This window comes from Rhagoletis zephyria, unplaced genomic scaffold (genome assembly GCF_001687245.7).
Source record: "Rhagoletis zephyria isolate East Lansing unplaced genomic scaffold, Rhagoletis_zephyria_1.1 Rzeph_scaffold_01759, whole genome shotgun sequence".
Lineage (NCBI taxonomy): Eukaryota > Metazoa > Arthropoda > Insecta > Diptera > Tephritidae > Rhagoletis > Rhagoletis zephyria.
This window is the reverse complement of record NW_016158843.1, coordinates 44,817-62,911: the sequence shown is the minus strand read 5'-3', so window position 1 is coordinate 62,911 and position 18,095 is coordinate 44,817. Positions and strand designations below refer to the sequence as shown.

The following is an 18,095-nucleotide window of genomic DNA, read 5'->3' as shown; positions in this document are numbered from 1 at the left end:
AAAATCAAGACGTAAAGAACTGTGAAAAAGAAGTGTTTGAAAGAGGGTTTTTGTTGAATACCTTATCCATGCTGATGTCGAATTTGTTAATTCCGTTATGTATTTCATTATTAACGAACTATATTGTAATAAAGCACTGACAATAACAATCATATTTGATATATATATATATATTTTTTTTTTCGTGAAAAAAGGGCGGCAAGTTATGAATTGCCTAGGGGCGGCAAATATTTAAATCCGCCACTGTGTAGATCACTTAACCAAACAGTGAGTATATACATATACGTACATATACACAATCTGCTAGGTTTATAGTTGATAGTTTAGTTTCAATAGGCGAAAAGAAGAATGGATTATTTTACAAAGGTAAACAATTGGAGTCCACAAACATAAGACACAAAAACAACAAAAAAAATATTGGAATGCGTGTTTTTTTTTTTAATTTGGAAATTTACACATATTTATGTATATGCATACTTGACATTCTTTTGACAGCAATTGCATTACATCTGCTGTAGGACAATCAGCATCGACCGTTTACCATGTAGTGGCAGCTGTCATTAGTCGCTTGTCATGCTGACAGTTATTGTTGAATGCTATGTGTTGCATACACAACAACAACCACACCTAGCGGTATTTATTTATGTGTACATCATTCATGCATAACTTGGTAAGTGAACAAATGTGCGTGTAAGTGAATGATTCCTCATCAATAGCAATTACATGCAATTGCTAATACAATGTAGAGTTTGCCAGCGAAGCACGCGAAAGCAGAGAAAGAAACCAATGAGGAAGAGGAAAACAGAAGCTGAGATTGAGAAAAACTAATCACGTTCATTCATTTCCACATCAACGAGGAACATCGGCATACAACGAATTCACTTCAGTGCTTTCCGCCACTTTGAACCAGCAGTGCGTATGAGCAACATTGTATATATGTATGTATGTGTGTATGACTGGCGACCACTCGATTAATTATGTTAGCTTTTACTTGCGTCCAGCATGTATTGGACAAGCTATTCAGGAATTAATTAGCTGCTTTAATTGCATTTTCTTTTCTGGAAAAAATGTCGCCTTCTCATATGGCAACATTATCTGAGTGCAACATTTCAAAGGAAAAGCACGAAATATTAGGGTTGCCAACCCTACTATAATATATAATATTGTACTATTTTGCCAGTCTGCGNGACTGGCGACCACTCGATTAATTATGTTAGCTTTTACTTGCGTCCAGCATGTATTGGACAAGCTATTCAGGAATTAATTAGCTGCTTTAATTGCATTTTCTTTTCTGGAAAAAATGTCGCCTTCTCATATGGCAACATTATCTGAGTGCAGCATTTCAAAGGAAAAGCACGAAATATTAGGGTTGCCAACCCTACTATAATATATAATATTGTACTATTTTGCCAGTCTGCGTACTATATAATAATAATAATAGATTGGCGCTTACACATATGTTAGTGTTTGGCCGAGCTTCTCCTCCGATTTGTGGCGTGCGCCTTGATGTTGTCACACAAAGCGGAGGGACCTACAGTTTTACGCCGACTCCGAACGGCGATTGTATTTTTATGAGAAGCTGTTTTTCATGGCAGAAATACACTCGGAGGTTTGCCATTGCCTGCCGAGGGACGACCGCTGTTAAGAAAAAACCTTTTTTCTATATTTTTTCGAGATGTTGCTTTGACCAGGGCTTGAACTCAGGGGTTGCGGAGTGGAAGCGCGCACTGCTTACCACTACACCACAGCGGCCGTCGGCAGGCAATGGCAAACCTCCGAGCGTATTTCTGCCATGAAAAACAGCTGCGTACTATATACTGTTGCAAAAATACTACAGTGTACTATACTTTTCAGGTTTTTTTGAAAAAGTACTATAACTTTCTAAGCAAATGTTGGCAACCCTACATATACATGTGACGATACTGAAAAAAGAGCACGAAAACTTGACAGCCCTGGCACAGGGCAGAATAAATGCAACATTATTTCGAGAAAAGAAAACGCTATAAGTTTGATAAAAGAACAAGTAAAGAAGTATGAGTCGGGCGAAACCGAAATTCATATACCCGGCGCATGTATCAAATGTCGTCGTTTCAACTTTCTCTAAACTACCTTTGCATTCACAATAAATATATTGGCCCGCTGTTCTAGTCATGTTATAGTTGACATAATTTTCAATGAGATATCTGTCAAAAAAGCTGCAAATATTCTTAGAGTCGACTCTGTTTTGACTATAACTATGGGTCACAGTTTTTTTTTTAATATTTAAATCTTACTTAGAAGCAAAAATTTATGTTAAATTTAAATGGCTCTTAAAACAGTTTTTAGGAAAATAAGTTTGAAATATTCAAGCAATCTCTATAGATTTAAGTGCGGATTTGTATTAGTATATTCTAATTCACATAGCACCTTAATTCTTAACAATCAATCCTGTGGCAACGCAATTAAGTGTAGATACATATGTATATCCTTCGGGCGGCGCCACGCCCATTATCCAAAAATTTATATTCATCTAATTCTCTGCTAAGTGGTTATTGCAATAATCGATTTTGAGTGAACTAGCTTCAGTAGTTACTGATTTATCGCAGTTTTCATGCTTTTGTAAATTACCGTTACACAGTAGGTGAGCGTGGTTATTGCCCGATTTCAAAGATTTTCAACAGCTTTTTTTAGCTATACCCTAGGCCAAGCTCCTATCGAGTTTGGTAAGGATTGGTGTAGCGGCTACTGAGATACAGCATTTCAACATAAGTGGGTGGGGTGACACAGGTTTTTCAAAAATTTCAGAATAATATTATGTTTTGCCGATATTCTACTTTACATAGTAATTTTCAATCTTTTTTATCCAATATTTACAAAAATATCATAGTTTTTGCATTTTTCTAAAATACCGTTATTTGGGAAGTGGGCGTGGTTACAGTCCGACTTCGCCCATTTTCAATACCAACGTACCTTGAATAAAGAGCAACCTACATACCAAATTTCGTTGAGATATCTCGAGTTTTTGCAGGAGTTATCGTGTACACGGCAGACTTTTTTATTCATAAGTTTTAGCTGTAACAAACAACCGTTATGTGAACAAAGTTATAATGCCCCTGTGCTCGGCTATAAAAATATAGATAATAATCCGATGCTATTACTTTTCTATGCCTTAAAGGAGTCATTTGTATTTACTTAGATCAAAAGTGGCGTTAAGCCTAATATCGTTCTTCTTCTTCTTCATTGGCGCTGTAACCGCCAAAAACAGCACGCCAGTCGTTTCTCTTCTGTGCCAACTGACGTCAAATGTAAATGCCAAGTGAAGCCAGGTACTTTTCCACTTGTAGTTCGTTTCGCCTAAATTCTCGATCGAGATAACGGCTGAATTACACGTCAAATCTACTACTTCCATCCAACCGAATTGATCGAGACGAGTTGCAGAAATGCACTACTGATCTTTCCTACGCAGAGGAGACCTTCCTTTAACTCTGTTACCACCATCGCTCCACCAGGTTCATACAGCTCATCGTTAAATCGTCTGCGATATTCGCCATCGCCAACGCGCAAAGGCCCGTAAATCCTTCACAGAATATTTTTCCCGAAAACTCCAAGAACCGGCTCATTGGCCATGTTTCTGCGCCATACATCAGCACGTACCTGATGAGTGACCTATAGAGTGTTTTTTTTGTTAATGGAAAGGGCGAAATGTTACGGACAGATCCTTATGACTTGTTATGTTCCGCCCCGTGCATGGTAACCCAAGCATTACTATTTGACTGTTTATCTGATGACAGGAGATACTTCGTTTTGTCCTCGGTCACCACAGACCCATTCGCTTAGCTTTCTTTGTCCAACTTAGGAAAAGGCAGAACAGACTTCGCGATTTTTGTTACCCATGGTGTCGTTGTCATTGACATACTCAAGCAACTGCAGGCTCGTGTAAAAAATTGTTCCTGAGCGGTTCAGTTCTGCGGCTCTTATTATTTTCTCCAACAGCAGATTAAAAAAATCACATGAAAGGAAATCACCTTGACATTTTTTGCTGCACATAGGCGCGTGCGTATCCTTTCTGCAACGAGAAAGTGACCCGAGTCGACGCTTGGTCCTCGGAGTATACGTACGTCTAAAACGCTCGAAGCATACCTTCCATCTATCACAACATGATCGATTTGGGTTCTCGTTTTCGATCTGGAGATAGCCATGTAGCTTGATGATCCTTTTATACTGGAACGTAGTACTACATACTGCCACGTTTTTGGCCCCAGCGAAGTCGATAAGCTTCAGTCCATTATCGGACGATTCGTCGTGGAGGCTGAATTTTCCGACAGTGGCACCAAAGATCCCTTGGCGTTGAAATCACGAAGCACGGCTTTGATACCGAGCGCTCATAGAAGAGGTCCTTGGACGCCTCGTGGTTCTTTTCTGTCGGGACGAGGGCGCCGATGAGCGAAATGTTAAAGGATCTTGCCAGACGTTCGCTCACTGTGGTGACGGAGTCTCCCTTCTACCACAAATCCATCACCACAGTGTTTAAAATCAAATTATTTAATAAGTTAAATGAATTATTAAAGTATGAGCATCAATAGAAATGGGTTTGAAAACGCTTTATTTCTAAACTACATATATATCGGAGAGTTGCCACCACTTACTTCATTTATCCGTTTTAAGTGAAATGTGTACCACAATGTCAGAGGTCGGGGCTCCACCAATTTAATAAGAAGCGAATTAATAATAAACTTAAATATGCAGAGAACTGTGTACTCATTTTAATTTTCGATCAAGATTAAGATTAGGATTAAGATGAATTATTCATTATTATGCAGGAAAATACTCTTGCTTTAAAACTAAATTCAATATAATTGCGGCATTTAGGTAATTGAAATATGTGTCAGAAGATGGGTGTCAGACGAAAGTAGTTTTAGAACAGTTTGGTTTGAAAATTTTTTACATAACGAAAGGGTGGTAAGAAATCTTTGGTTTGAACGTTTAGGATATTTTCGTGCNTAGGTAATTGAAATATGTGTCAGAAGATGGGTGTCAGACGAAAGTAGTTTAAGAACAGTTTGGTTTGAAAATTTTTTACATAACGAAAGGGTGGTAAGAAATCTTTGGTTTGAACGTTTAGGATATTTTCGTGTTTATATAGTTAAATTCAAATTATTTCATAAGTTAATTATTAAAAGCTGGGTGTTCATCGAAATGGGTTTGAAAAGGCTTTATTTCAGAACTTTATTCAGAAGGGTTGCCAGGTACATATTTAAAAAATTTAATTCAACTTAACCCATCATTACTTAAAATTGGTATAATTGGTCAGACGAAAGAGCTTTAAGAAGATTTAAATTTAATAATACTTTTGAAAGAGCCTGCCACCTGTTTGAAAAGTCGAATTTAGTTAACTTATACATAACATACATATGTATGTATATTAAGGCGGGTATTTTTTTTCACTATGCGCGTATAGTAAAGCAGGACTCTACGTGTAATTCTATGCATAATTTCCGAAGAAAACATGGGTCTAAAATCTATTTGGAGTTTGCCAAATCGCGAAAATATGTTTCGCAGAAAAGGTGAAAATTTTTACTTTCGCGCCCTCTGGTGGAAATCTTAGGAAAACAATAAGTGCAGAAATGGATTCCTCATACCAAAAACCCTCTTGTACGACAATATAGCAAAATGCTAAGAAAACCCACTTTCGCAATTTGGCAAACTCCAAATTGTATTTAAACCCATGGTTTCTTCGCCAAATTTGCTTAGAATCCTCCTGTAATATATGCGTATAGTCGAAAAAATTTCCTTTACAAATTGACTCGCCCTAATGTATTTGATATATATAAATATGGCGCTGGAGTCGAGTTATTTCGAAAATCCGTATTTTTGGTGCAATCTGGTTGAAATTCATAACGCGTATTCATTTAATTGCTTCCGCAAAAAATTTACCCAATAGATGGCGCTGCAGATGAAATATAGAGAAACCCCGTATATCTGGTCTGCTTTGGCCCTATGTTTATCATATACGAATTTACTTTTCAGATAGCTAAATGAAGGAAGGGGGTTAGTTATGCATACAAAGAGCGCAAAATTGTGTGACGCTAGGGTGCGCTCACGACCACATTCGCCCTCATTGCAATCTTGCATCTACATCGGCTTGATGAAATTGCTCGAGGCGACCGTTATTGCAGGAGTAAGACTCGAAGAAACCAGTTCTTGGATCAAAAAAAATCTCTGGTCATTCCGATTTTCTAGGAACACTACGTCGTCACGGACAGCATCGACGATTTTCTTACCTTTACCATCCATCCTATGTGGCGCGTCGCACTACAGCAGCTGATACTGTATTGTGTCGTATTTTATTATTCCATTTTCTAAACAAAAAAATATTCTCAAACGTCTTCATGTAATGAAGCAATTTCCTTCAGGTGATTTAGTCTTGCGGTGCGTCCTTGCTCTAGTTTTGATTAACCTCTTCGTGGCTGAGATTATAAGCCCTGATAATTCAATACCAATTTAGAGCAGTCGTTTAAAAAATATTAGCACTCAACTCTCATTTTTTCCATTGCAGATCAGCAATTTGCCATAGCGGACTCCAATTCCAACAGCGTTACGAAATCATTTGTGCCGTGCAAAGTTTGTGGCGACAAGGCGTCCGGCTACCATTATGGTGTAACCTCATGCGAGGGTTGTAAGGTGAGAAACACAAACACACACACAGGCAATGTAACAATTTGTCAAATCAGATCAAGAAAAAAAGCAATGTACAGTAACAAATAAATATTTTGTATTCTATTTTTATTATCTGTGCCTTTAAATAAATTATTTTTTATTTGCTTTATAGGGTTTCTTTCGCCGCAGCATACAAAAACAAATCGAATATCGTTGCCTGCGTGATGGTAAATGTCTGGTGATACGTTTGAATCGAAATCGTTGCCAGTATTGTCGCTTCAAGAAATGCCTGTCGGCGGGCATGAGTCGAGACTGTAAGTGAAAACCAAAATTTAATTTTATAATGCCATATTTTCAATTTATCTTTGTAAGTTTGTGTAACGTGTGTATAGCACAATATGTATGTATTTATTTGCCTGCAATCATAGACAGAAGTATGCACTCGCTTAACACTTCTGATGTTTTCGACTTACTGTGGCGCAAGCGCCGCCGCGGGTGATCATACCTTTAATTTATTGTATCTATTTCTTTACTACTCAAATATCGGGGTATCGCGTCACCTCGCTTGTCTGCTGTCTTGCCGCCAGTTTGACCCGTTGCCATTTTGTCCATCTGTCCGTTCACTTTATCGCAGGTAACTTTTTTAGTCTTTGGTTTGGTGGGGTGCAAAGAGTCAACTCGAGTCAAGCAACTATCACAAGGTGACAAGCTGCAATGCCGGCATTGGTGGAAAATTACCCATTGAAAAATCGTGCAAAAATATCTACTCAAATAAAAGTAGCAATAAAATGTCACTGCTGTTTATTAATGTAGCAACACTGGTTTCAATTGTCGCGGCAGTTGAACTAGAATCAGTTGCTTATGTTATGCCTTCCGTGAAATTAATTCAAATTCAATTTTAGACTTTTTTCGCTTAGCTTTGTAAATGATATCATTATCAAGCAAAATTTGTGACATGCTAAATAATTACTTCCACCAATTGTAAACAAATGGAATCGGTAAAAAAATGTCAATAACTGTTTACTACCTTAAAATTAAGGTGATTCACAAGGTTTCGTAAGTGTCGTATTATCTTAAAGTTTTTTACCGGTTAAATATATATTAAGAGCACTCGAAATCAACACAGAATTCTTTTTAACAGTCAGAAAACTTAAAATATGACAATTAACATACTTGGCGAACCCCTCAAAATATATTTTTAACCGCTGAGATGTTTGCGACTCACAACAATTCGACGCTTACGACAACATTATGAATGCCCTTATTATAATTTTTTTGTTTCGGCGCTATAAACAACATAATTATGAAGAAACAGAAATCAGAATGCACACTTTTCTTTGTGGCTCTTTAAAACTGCCTTACCGTGGAAACACAATGCCGGCGAACGGCGAACTCACCACAGCGAAATTACCGCTGTCAAAATTAGAACACCCGCCGGCATATGAAATTGAACACAGCCAAAGCGAAATGCGAAGTTTGCTCGGCGGCGATTCGTGGCGATAGATTTATTTCTATCGCTCTGCTGGGCGATGGCGGCAGTACATGCCAAATGTAGCCGTATGTTTTTTTTATTTTCAAAGATTTAGAAGAAAACAGCATATAACATGAATTATTTTTGATGGTTGAAAATACAGTCATCGATTCGTTAAATCTGGCTTAAAATAAAATAATTTATAATAATTCCCCCTTGCCTTATATTTATATTTGTTATCATTTCATCCTTTCTAAATATGGTTTCGTTTTTCAAAATATGGTCACCTAACTTATAAGTGCGACGAAGTGGTATCAGCTGTTTTCGCTACCGCTGTAATTCTGTTAAAGTAGGCGAAATAGCAGAGCGAACGGTGAACGACGGCATCGCCCAAATCGGCGAACTTCGCCGTTCGCCGGGTATTGGGTTTCAAGCATTAAACCTACCCAAAAAAATTTGAGCAATTTCGAAGTGGTGATGGAAGAGAACCTACAGAACTTGGATCGTTAGGGCAGAGTAACAGCTTGTATGGAGTTGGTATTTATATAGAGTAAAGAGATTCAACGGCGCCATATTAGATGCCTAGATCAGTGATGCTCAAAATAGCGCCCGCGGGCGGAACTCTTCAAAGCTCTCTGTAGATTTTTTATGGACGCGCACAAAGTAAAAGCTCTCTCTGAGCATCACTGGCCTAGATGTAGCTTCCATGAGTTCAAAACAAAACCGGGCAATCACCCGAAAGCTCAGGAAAGGCGAGCTTTGAATTTCTTCATATAGGAAAAAGAAGTGGGTGCTGTGGGGGGCTATACCGCTAGTCCAACTATATAAAATACAGAGATACGAAAAGTGGGAAAACTTGCTTCTGTGAGAATGTAACATCCACTTCTGCAGCTGCAAGAATGCACAAAGCCCTAGCATACGGTGGAATAGAGACACACCAAATGGTACGTACATTCGGAGCCAGGCAGAAAGAGCACGCAGTCTACTCTCCACACACTTTCCGTACTCATCTGACCAGACTATAGAAATGCCTGTTTGAATATTTAGACCAACCTCATCCGATTGGGGCTTTACAAAAGTATCTTCACGCGAGACAGTGTCGGGTGGGTCATTTAACCCTTATAATTTTCCACGCGTGAATGGAATTTATCCGGCTTTACTACAACGTGGAGAGGATTTAGTTACCCCACACCTAGTAGATATAATGAAGTATAATTAAGCCCTAGCCTTCATCCAAACATTGCGGAGGAGGGGCCGTGTAACGTCTATATCGAAGATTGGACGAAAGGATTACTTCTTAGCTAAATCCTTCAAGCAACATCCTTTTTTTATAGGCGAAGGAGAAAATTATTTATAATGAAATCTGGTCGAATACTCTGAAAGTTAGCCCACTACACCGTGGTCAACACGCCTACAGAGAGATCCACAGAGACAGCCCTCTAACAGTTAACAACGGCAATCAAGAGTGCTTTTCATTATGGCGAATTCCATTCACAAGAAGAAGACCCCTTCCGGGAATGAGAACTATAGCTCTCGATGGCATAGAGCTCAGCATCGTCTTGGAAGTGAGATATTGGGACATCATTCTCGACACAAAACTCTCATGGAAGAAGCACGTCGACATTACCACATCAACCTAGTGACTCTAGGCGTTCATTCACGAAACTACAATGCCTCGCTTGTGTGCACCAGCCCCTATGGAATCAATTGAGGCTATTCTCGAGCTCAGGCAGCTGCACTTTAGCATAGAGCAGGCAACTAAACAATCGCTAAATAAACTTTAACTGAGATGGTTGAGGTAGAGGGAAAGTGCATGGAACATGAAATTTCTCAGGGATCAGATACCTGTAACCCGATTTCCACGGAATATCAGTTGAATTATTAGCTTCCAAAGGAATTTCAAAATAGGGCTAGAGAACAGGGAAATATGGAACGACACCAAACAGAAAATGAAGAGGCAGACATGCTTGTTAGGTGCTAAGAAGGTGGCACCAACAACACCAACATGACATCAGAGAAGAGCTTAGCAGAGAAGAAAGAACTAGTAGAGAACTTCACTGGAACCAAATAATTGAGCAGCGCCAGACAAAGAAGCTATTGAGAGGATACAGTAGAAAAACATACGATAAGCTCATTAACGTCCGACGTCATTGTAGATTAATAAGTCCCCCAAAACAAACTCGCGATCTGGTCTAATCATCCATGCCGTTTATGTGACAGGATAGCTGAAACTTCTGGGCACATACTTCTCCAATATGGTGTAGTGGCGAGAAGTAGCTCGGGTCACTAAACCGCTACCGAATCACATGCACGCGGTGCCACCAAATAACCTAATAGATTCCTCACAGTAGAGGTCTGTGGTCGCCTCATTTTTCTCTTCCATCCGGTCGCTGGATATTATGAAGAACCTCGCTATGATGCAGATTGTGGCGAGGACTTTGTTCGAGAAGTGAGCGACTGTACTCGGCGATGCATGGCGGTTCTCAAGCCCGACGGCAAAACCAGGTTCTGGGATCAAAATAGCCTCCAGCTTGCAACCGCCCATACTGGTTCACAAACGCCGCTGACTTCAGTAAACCCTCAAACCGAATAAGCCCTAGTGTCCACACCGTAGCTGCTACTCTTTCTGCCATACCCAAGGCATCACACGGGTGTGCTATCGCATCTTGCACATGAGTTGCTCTCGTTGCACAGATTTCGCGAACGGTAACTGCATACCAAAAGAACGACCATACCCCATTGCACTTCTTAGAGTAATTGGCTTTTACATATTGTTACTTTCAACGTGCCATATGAAACCCACTAGAATGCGTTAATATCAAGGCATCCAGTTATCAACTATAAAGGTGTGCATCCATAAGTACCTACTATATGCGAATATATATATGTATGTAAGCATGTGTGTATATTTTAAAATTGCATAAGACCAGGAAGGATGTTGCAAGCCTCACGTACTTACTTATGTATACATAGAGATAAAAACAAAGCGCCAAAGGAAAATGTGTAATAAAAATCGGCCACCATCGGCTGAAGAGGCGGAATTAAGGCGAGTGGCACGTCAAAAGTAGAAAACGTGCAACATGTGGGTGGGTGTACTACATATGATTTTTTGTCGGCATTGCATGCCAATGCAGACTAGCAATGAGTGCATCGAAGCAAATGAACACCAAAGGTACGGAAAAAACTTTGCTTGAACCGGTAAAGAAAAACAAATAAGCCAAAAGTAGCAAATGGAAAACTGTTTCCGCTGACGAAATATGCAAGCTTAAATACATGTATGTACACATACATACATACATACAGGGTGGCTGTTTGGGGAAGGCATTTTTTAAAAACTTAATATACAATATTATAGTTTTCAATGATAAAGTCCCAGTTTGCCATATCTGTTGGCAATGCGGTTTATTGAATAGTCCTTTTCTCTGATATACTCTTTTTTTGTCGGAACCAGGCACAAAGCAACGCTTGCAGAAAACAGCACTCAGACTACATGCCGTCCACTTTACTGTTCTCATGTCACTTTTAATCTTGTCGATTTTCAAATAACCCTAAGCACATTATTTTGTGTTTTAAAAGAGCTCAGTTGTACGTCTCTCAACATATCGCGACCAAATTCCTCATACCTAATTCTTACAAAGATGTGATAAAAGCGCAAAAAGTGTTCCGTCGTGTCGTCCTCTTCAAGGCAGGATGGGAAAAAATAGAGTTGTCATGTACGCCTGTCAAAGTCAGCAANCTTCAAGGCAGGATGGGAAAAAATAGAGTTGTCATGTACGCCTGTCAAAGCCAGCAATCCAACAAGTTATCTGCAGCAGTGTTGCCATTTTAGCCGTTTTCCGGCTAGATTTAGCCGGTTGCGATAGCAAATAGCCGGAGAAATCCGGTTTAGCCGGCAGCCGATTTGTTAGCTGTTTTGTAAAAAAAATAGCCGTTTTTAGCCGATTTTGCTATTTGCCTTGTTTTCTTAAAATTCAAATATGTATATATGTTTCCATTTTTGTTTAAGCTATCCAAAATTTGTTAGAAATGGCCACTAGCCTTATCGAGGAGAAAATTTTCATGTCAGGCAGGGTTATATAAAATTAGGCCGATTTCGCTTATTTTTATTTTAAACGAATGTATATTTTTTTCTAAAGAATGCCGTAGCGTAGGGCTGCCATAATCCTGAACCCATCGACCAGGACACTTGTCATCCAAATAAAAAACGAAGATACAAGCGAATATAGTGCCAATGTATTCCGTATAAGTACAGTTGCTTTCGTTCTAATATTATAAGCAATGTAGTTTTGTGGCACAATCCCTAGAGCTGAATGAGTGATGATGATGAAACGCTCAAGTTCTGAAAATTTTTTTTTATCTTCTAAATAACAAAAAAAAAAAAAAAAAAAAATGATCATAAAAGAAAAAGTTGGTTTTTGTTGAATATAAAAGAAAAAATTTGTCGTGACGGTGACGTAACTTGGAAAAAGCGGCACCTATCACTTCATGACCATTTTTGCCAATTTCTATATGCATAACCTGAAGATAATTTAAGCAGGTTATCTTAAGTGAAGCCACTCTAAAAGGTTTACCCAACCAGGACTGAAAAAAGTGCTTCCATGCATGCTTCCTAGAAACGTGATTCCTATTTACAATTTACGCGAATGTGCTTAAGTAAATGTTTATATTACTTAGCATTACAAATAAGATTCAAGAGGCATTTTAAGTCTAAATATAAAAATTTTATATGAACCTTAAATAAATTCCCTAAAAAAGTATGATTTTTATCAATTAAGAAAAACTTAAAAGGAACTTCTTCAAAAGGCGTCCTACAAAAGCCCTTCTGAAAGCTCTTTTTTCAACACACTGAAGTTCCAAAAAATATAAAAAAATACGAACAAAATATTACTTACTACGTTAAAAAAGTTGCTTGTTTCTTTTTAAAAAACTTTTAGTCTTTTAATTAGAGTTTTTTGCATAGATTGCGATAATCGGGGCTATCACTGAATCCATCTTAGTGCGATTTTTGGGAAATCAACTTATGGTTGTATTGAATACGCGATGTACCTTTGTGAAAGGTGCCTTTAACGATGATAATTTGGTATGAAACCACTCCTTTATGGATGATGTAAGATTAATTTCTTTGATTACTCTCTGTAACGAAAATATGTTAAGTAGAAAAAGCATCAATGACTCATTGGGAATCGGCGAAGTAAGGAAAACGGCTACACGATCTACTTACCTATCTTGTTTGTTATGGAACCTAGTGCTTAACTAAATTTTGCGGATAAGTTGGGCGAAAAGGAACCGTCTGAGGGTTATCCGTCCAAAACTGAACTAGTTTTGTTCACAACGTGTTATGAGGTAAAAAGCTTTTGAACTCCATCACTCAATGACGCAAGTCTTAAATTGCCGAAAGAGGCGAACATTTTGAGGTTATTCCAGGCTCTAAACTTTTCTGGAAATTGAACACTGAAAATCGGATAATACGCACCACCTCTGCAAGAACACATTAGAAGAGCTTTAAAGGCTACGACTGCAGATAACACTTTGGGTATACACAGCGGTAGTATGACGTGTTGGCGTGGTGGGAGGTAGTAGATAAAAAATAGTATCTTATCAACATGCAAAGGATACGAGAACAAGCAAGTCTCATCCTACGTGAAAATCACCACAGCTAGACGCGCTCTGAGACTTAGGACGTTTAGTAGGCTGCTTCCACGGACTGAGTCGTGGGGAACAGGGAAGAGAGATTAGAGAATTGGACTTTGACCGCAACTTGAAAATCAATTTCATTATAAGCGATGACGAAATGCCGATTTTCATAGATGACGGGACGTGATCCAGCGTCTTCTCTGAGGTGCTAACTTTGGAAGCGGCCTACATACACTCAGATTACTGAAGCGTTTTCCAGGCAGAGATCTATACAGGCCGGTTAAAAACTATATATATTTCTCACTCGAACACTCGTTTTTGTAATCGACATTCTAGCTACGATTAAGACCTTATGAATGTCGAAAATTCCTACAACGTCTTAGGCTAAACGCATAGTGGAGCGGTGAGCAAAGTGTCAATTTCATACGTGTGTGTACGCTTTACTCTTCACTATGCGCGCTTCCATTGAAACAAATACGTTTGTAATCGAGGCTATGCTCGATGCTATTTGCTAGCCGCTTCACTATGCGCTTAGTCTTATAAACACATGGACGATCTTCACTTTGCCCCAGAGCGTAGTGTTGTTTCGCTAAAGCTAGTGCGCGAGTGNTATGCGCTTAGTCTTATAAACACATGGACGATCTTCACTTTGCCCCAGAGTGTAGTGTTGTTTCGCTAAAGCTAGTGCGCGAGTGAAGTGAAGAAAATTCTAATCTGAACCATGCAAAATATCGCGATCGTCCTGGTCATCGCTCGATGAGCGGAATGTAAAGCTTATTATCGAAATATTAGCACTACGGTGGTTTGTTGACCCCATGGCTGACAGACTCAGCACTGCGGATAATGATTTCTGTAGAGGTTGTTAAGACGGCATGTATGAGAATATGTAAATACGAGAACTAATGTCGTACGCTATAGTCTACGCTTAAAAAATAAATTGGTGATGGCATGTGCAGTGAAGCGGAATCTGCTGAAGGAGGAGATTTAGTCTTGAAACTTTTTAAGTAAAAAGAAAGCACCCGCCACCGTTTAAAGCATAGCTGAGCAGCGTCTGCCCGGCGGGCGACTGCGCGGCGTATTCGCGTATACATACACGCTCTGCTTGGGAAGACAGCGAAAGCTTCATTCAACTGCACGACTTATTCGCACACACACAGTGACATCAATTGCACGAACACTACAAAATTGCTCTGCCGAAGCTGCCCACCTCTGGTTTAAAGCATTATATCCTTCGGCCAGCAAATCCATCGTCAAAAACTTGATGATTGGCTTTCACAGAGGCCGCAGAACAGCTAAGCTCATTTTACCCTCTATCTAGAAAAGTCCAGCTAGTTATCTGCCGTCTTACAGCAGATGGGACTGATAAAGGTTTTGGGATTGCTGCCTGGTCTCTTCTCGAGGTAAAATGACTGGTATGCGAGCGGTATATGTGACAACCCCATCAGAATTTCCGCACTAGAAAATGATTTGCAGACGGTTTATTTTTTTTTTTTGTAATTCTATCACAAAAACAGTACAACGATCGCAATATGGTCTGAGTGCTATTTCAAATAGGTACGACAAATACGAAACAAGTTGTCTTAAAATTGTCTCATTTTACAATTGACACCCTATAACAAAGTGTTTGCGCTACACTCGTGTAATAGTTGCTGCGTGCTGCAGCGGATCGTACGTGTTCGCCTGGAGATGATAGTGCCGTTGGTGCAACAAAATATCAAACGTGAGGTCTGTAACAAATTGCCACATTGGTTTTTTGTTTTGTGAATTATTCTGCATGCATTTCAATCAATTTGCAACACAAGTACAACAACAATAAGAATAACTGCACAGCAATAAGAGCGCATGCAGGCCCAACAACTCAAGTGGCAGCATGCAACATATATATGTGTGCNCAAATCCATCGTCAAAAACTTGACGATTGGCTTTCACAGAGGCCGCAGAACAGCTAAGCTCATTTTACCCTCTATCTAGAAAAGTCCAGCTAGTTATCTGCCGTCTTACAGCAGATGGGACTGATAAAGGTTTTGGGATTGCTGCCTGGTCTCTTCTCGAGGTAAAATGACTGGTATGCGAGCGGCATATGTGACAACCCCATCAGAATTTCCGCACTAGAAAATGATTTGCAGACGGTTTATTTTTTTTTGTAATTCTATCACAAAAACAGTACAACGATCGCAATATGGTCTGAGTGCTATTTCAAATAGGTACGACAAATACAAAACAAGTTGACTTAAAATTGTCTCATTTTACAATTGACACCCTATACCAAAGTGTTTGCGCTATACTCGTGTAATAGTTGCTGCGTGCTGTTCGCCTGGAGATGATAGTGCCGTTGGTGCAACAAAATATCAAACGTGAGGTCTGTAACAAATTGCCACATTGGTTTTTTGTTTTGTGAATTATTCTGCATGCATTTCAATCAATTTGCAACACAAGTACAACAACAATAAGAATAAGTGCACAGCAATAAGAGCGCATGCAGGCCCAACAACTCAAGTGGCAGCATGCAACATATATATGTGTGTATGTATGTACTCGTACCTGCAAACGGTTAACTGACTCCCAGTAGTGTCGTACGAGGCATCTGCGAACTTACAAATTTACGTAAATGTGTATGTTGTGTACATGCATTTACATACAACTACGTTCATTTGCATTAGTATTTAACCATTGCTGGACCTTTTTGTAACCTCACGTTAAAGCCATTGGCCGGGCAATTGGATAAACTTCCTCGACTTTATCTTATTGCGTTATGTGGCTCGTGTTGTTCGTTGATATTCTTCGGTTGTTGTTTTTGTAGGGATTTTCCTTTTTTTCATCTTACCTTTTACTTTGTACCTCAAGAGTTGTTTTGTTTTCATTTTGGTTTGATCGAAGCGTGTACGCTTTTCAACTGCAACAGCAACAGCTATGCAGCGGTTCATGAACCCCAAAAAGTCTCCTATACGCGTACGAGTGCAAGCATACCATCAGACTTGTGTGGGCGGATGGTGCCACTCAAGCGTCTAGCTGTTGGAGATAAAGTGATTAGGAGAAGCTAACGAACTAAGCTTAAAATAATTGCAAGGAAATAAGTGAAAAATTACATTCACTCAATAGTTTAGCCAATTTTTTTATTATCGATATAAACAAAGAAATATTTAAGATATATGAACTCAAGTTAAGTTTAATAAACATCTTTTATAGATGCAATGAACTGCTTTGTAGCAAAATAATGCTTGCATTCCATTTTATGTCGTAATAGCTGAGCTTTGATAAAAATAGAGATTATAAATTGCCATAGTTTAGTAACTGCATTCAGAAATTAACGAAGGTCCAAAAAAGCAAAATATTTCAGTCTGCCTTCATATATATGCGCTAATTTTCAGTAGAGACTTCGGATATTTTTTGCGATGTTCAATGAAGATTTCTCAGAAGACGTTTCTATCTTCTTTATATAAAAAAGTAAGTGCGTCTGGGCCACAGNTTTTATGTCGTAATAGCTGAGCTTTGATAAAAATAGAGATTATAAATTGCCATAGTTTAGTAACTGCATTCAGAAATTAACGAAGGTCCAAAAAAGCAAAATATTTCAGTCTGCCTTCATATGGCTCAGNTAGCTGAGCTTTGATAAAAATAGAGATTATAAATTGCCATAGTTTAGTAACTGCATTCAGAAATTAACGAAGGTCCAAAAAAGCAAAATATTTCAGTCTGCCTTCATATATATGCGCTAATTTTCAGTAGAGACTTCGGATATTTTTTGCGATGTTCAATGAAGATTTCTCAGAAGACGTTTCTATCTTCTTTATATAAAAAAGTAAGTGCGTCTGGGCCACAGTGGAGAAGTGAAACTTACGTTACATATCTATTTTATCTCATAACCAATATACATATGTACATACATACATACATACATCTTCTTTTGCTTAAAGACATATTTTTTGTATTTTTCTATCTAGATCCCTACCTCTACCCCTGTTCGTTATAATTACATTTATGTTATTCTGTTTTCCTTTATCTTCATTTTTGTATATTTGGATAACAATATGGATAGTAATCATGATTCAATAATACAAGGTTAGATAATTATTGACAGCTGCGGTTTGACACTCCCTTACAAAAGGTTGCATTTACGAAGGACAGAGAAAGGGCAAGAATGCAATCCCTTGTTTCGAAAATGGTAGTAGAAAAGTACGCAAAGTAGGCAGTTAGTAGTGAAATTCCTTTCGTAAATTCCAATCTATTTGCAGGAAATCTGGCATTTTAAACGAAATGTTGAACGTAATATTGATATATCTACGTGAATTACGTAATTTATATGCTATTTAGCCGTATAAAAACTGCAAAATGACTCAAAATTAAAATAAGACTA

The 18,095-nt window shown here is 38.6% G+C and overlaps 1 protein-coding gene across 1 annotated transcript in view; it reads left to right on the top strand.

Annotated features, from left to right (window-relative positions):
- The window catches only part of LOC108365055 (ecdysone-induced protein 78C-like), a 50,031-nt gene extending 43,073 nt beyond the window's left edge, over positions 1–6,958 (top strand). Inside the window, exons 4-5 of the mRNA XM_017618993.1 lie at positions 6,536–6,660; positions 6,809–6,958. Of these exons, the coding sequence (XP_017474482.1) occupies positions 6,536–6,660; positions 6,809–6,958 (275 nt within the window). The remainder of the gene's footprint in view (positions 1–6,535; positions 6,661–6,808) is intronic.
- Positions 6,959–18,095: the final 11,137 nt, after the last annotated feature.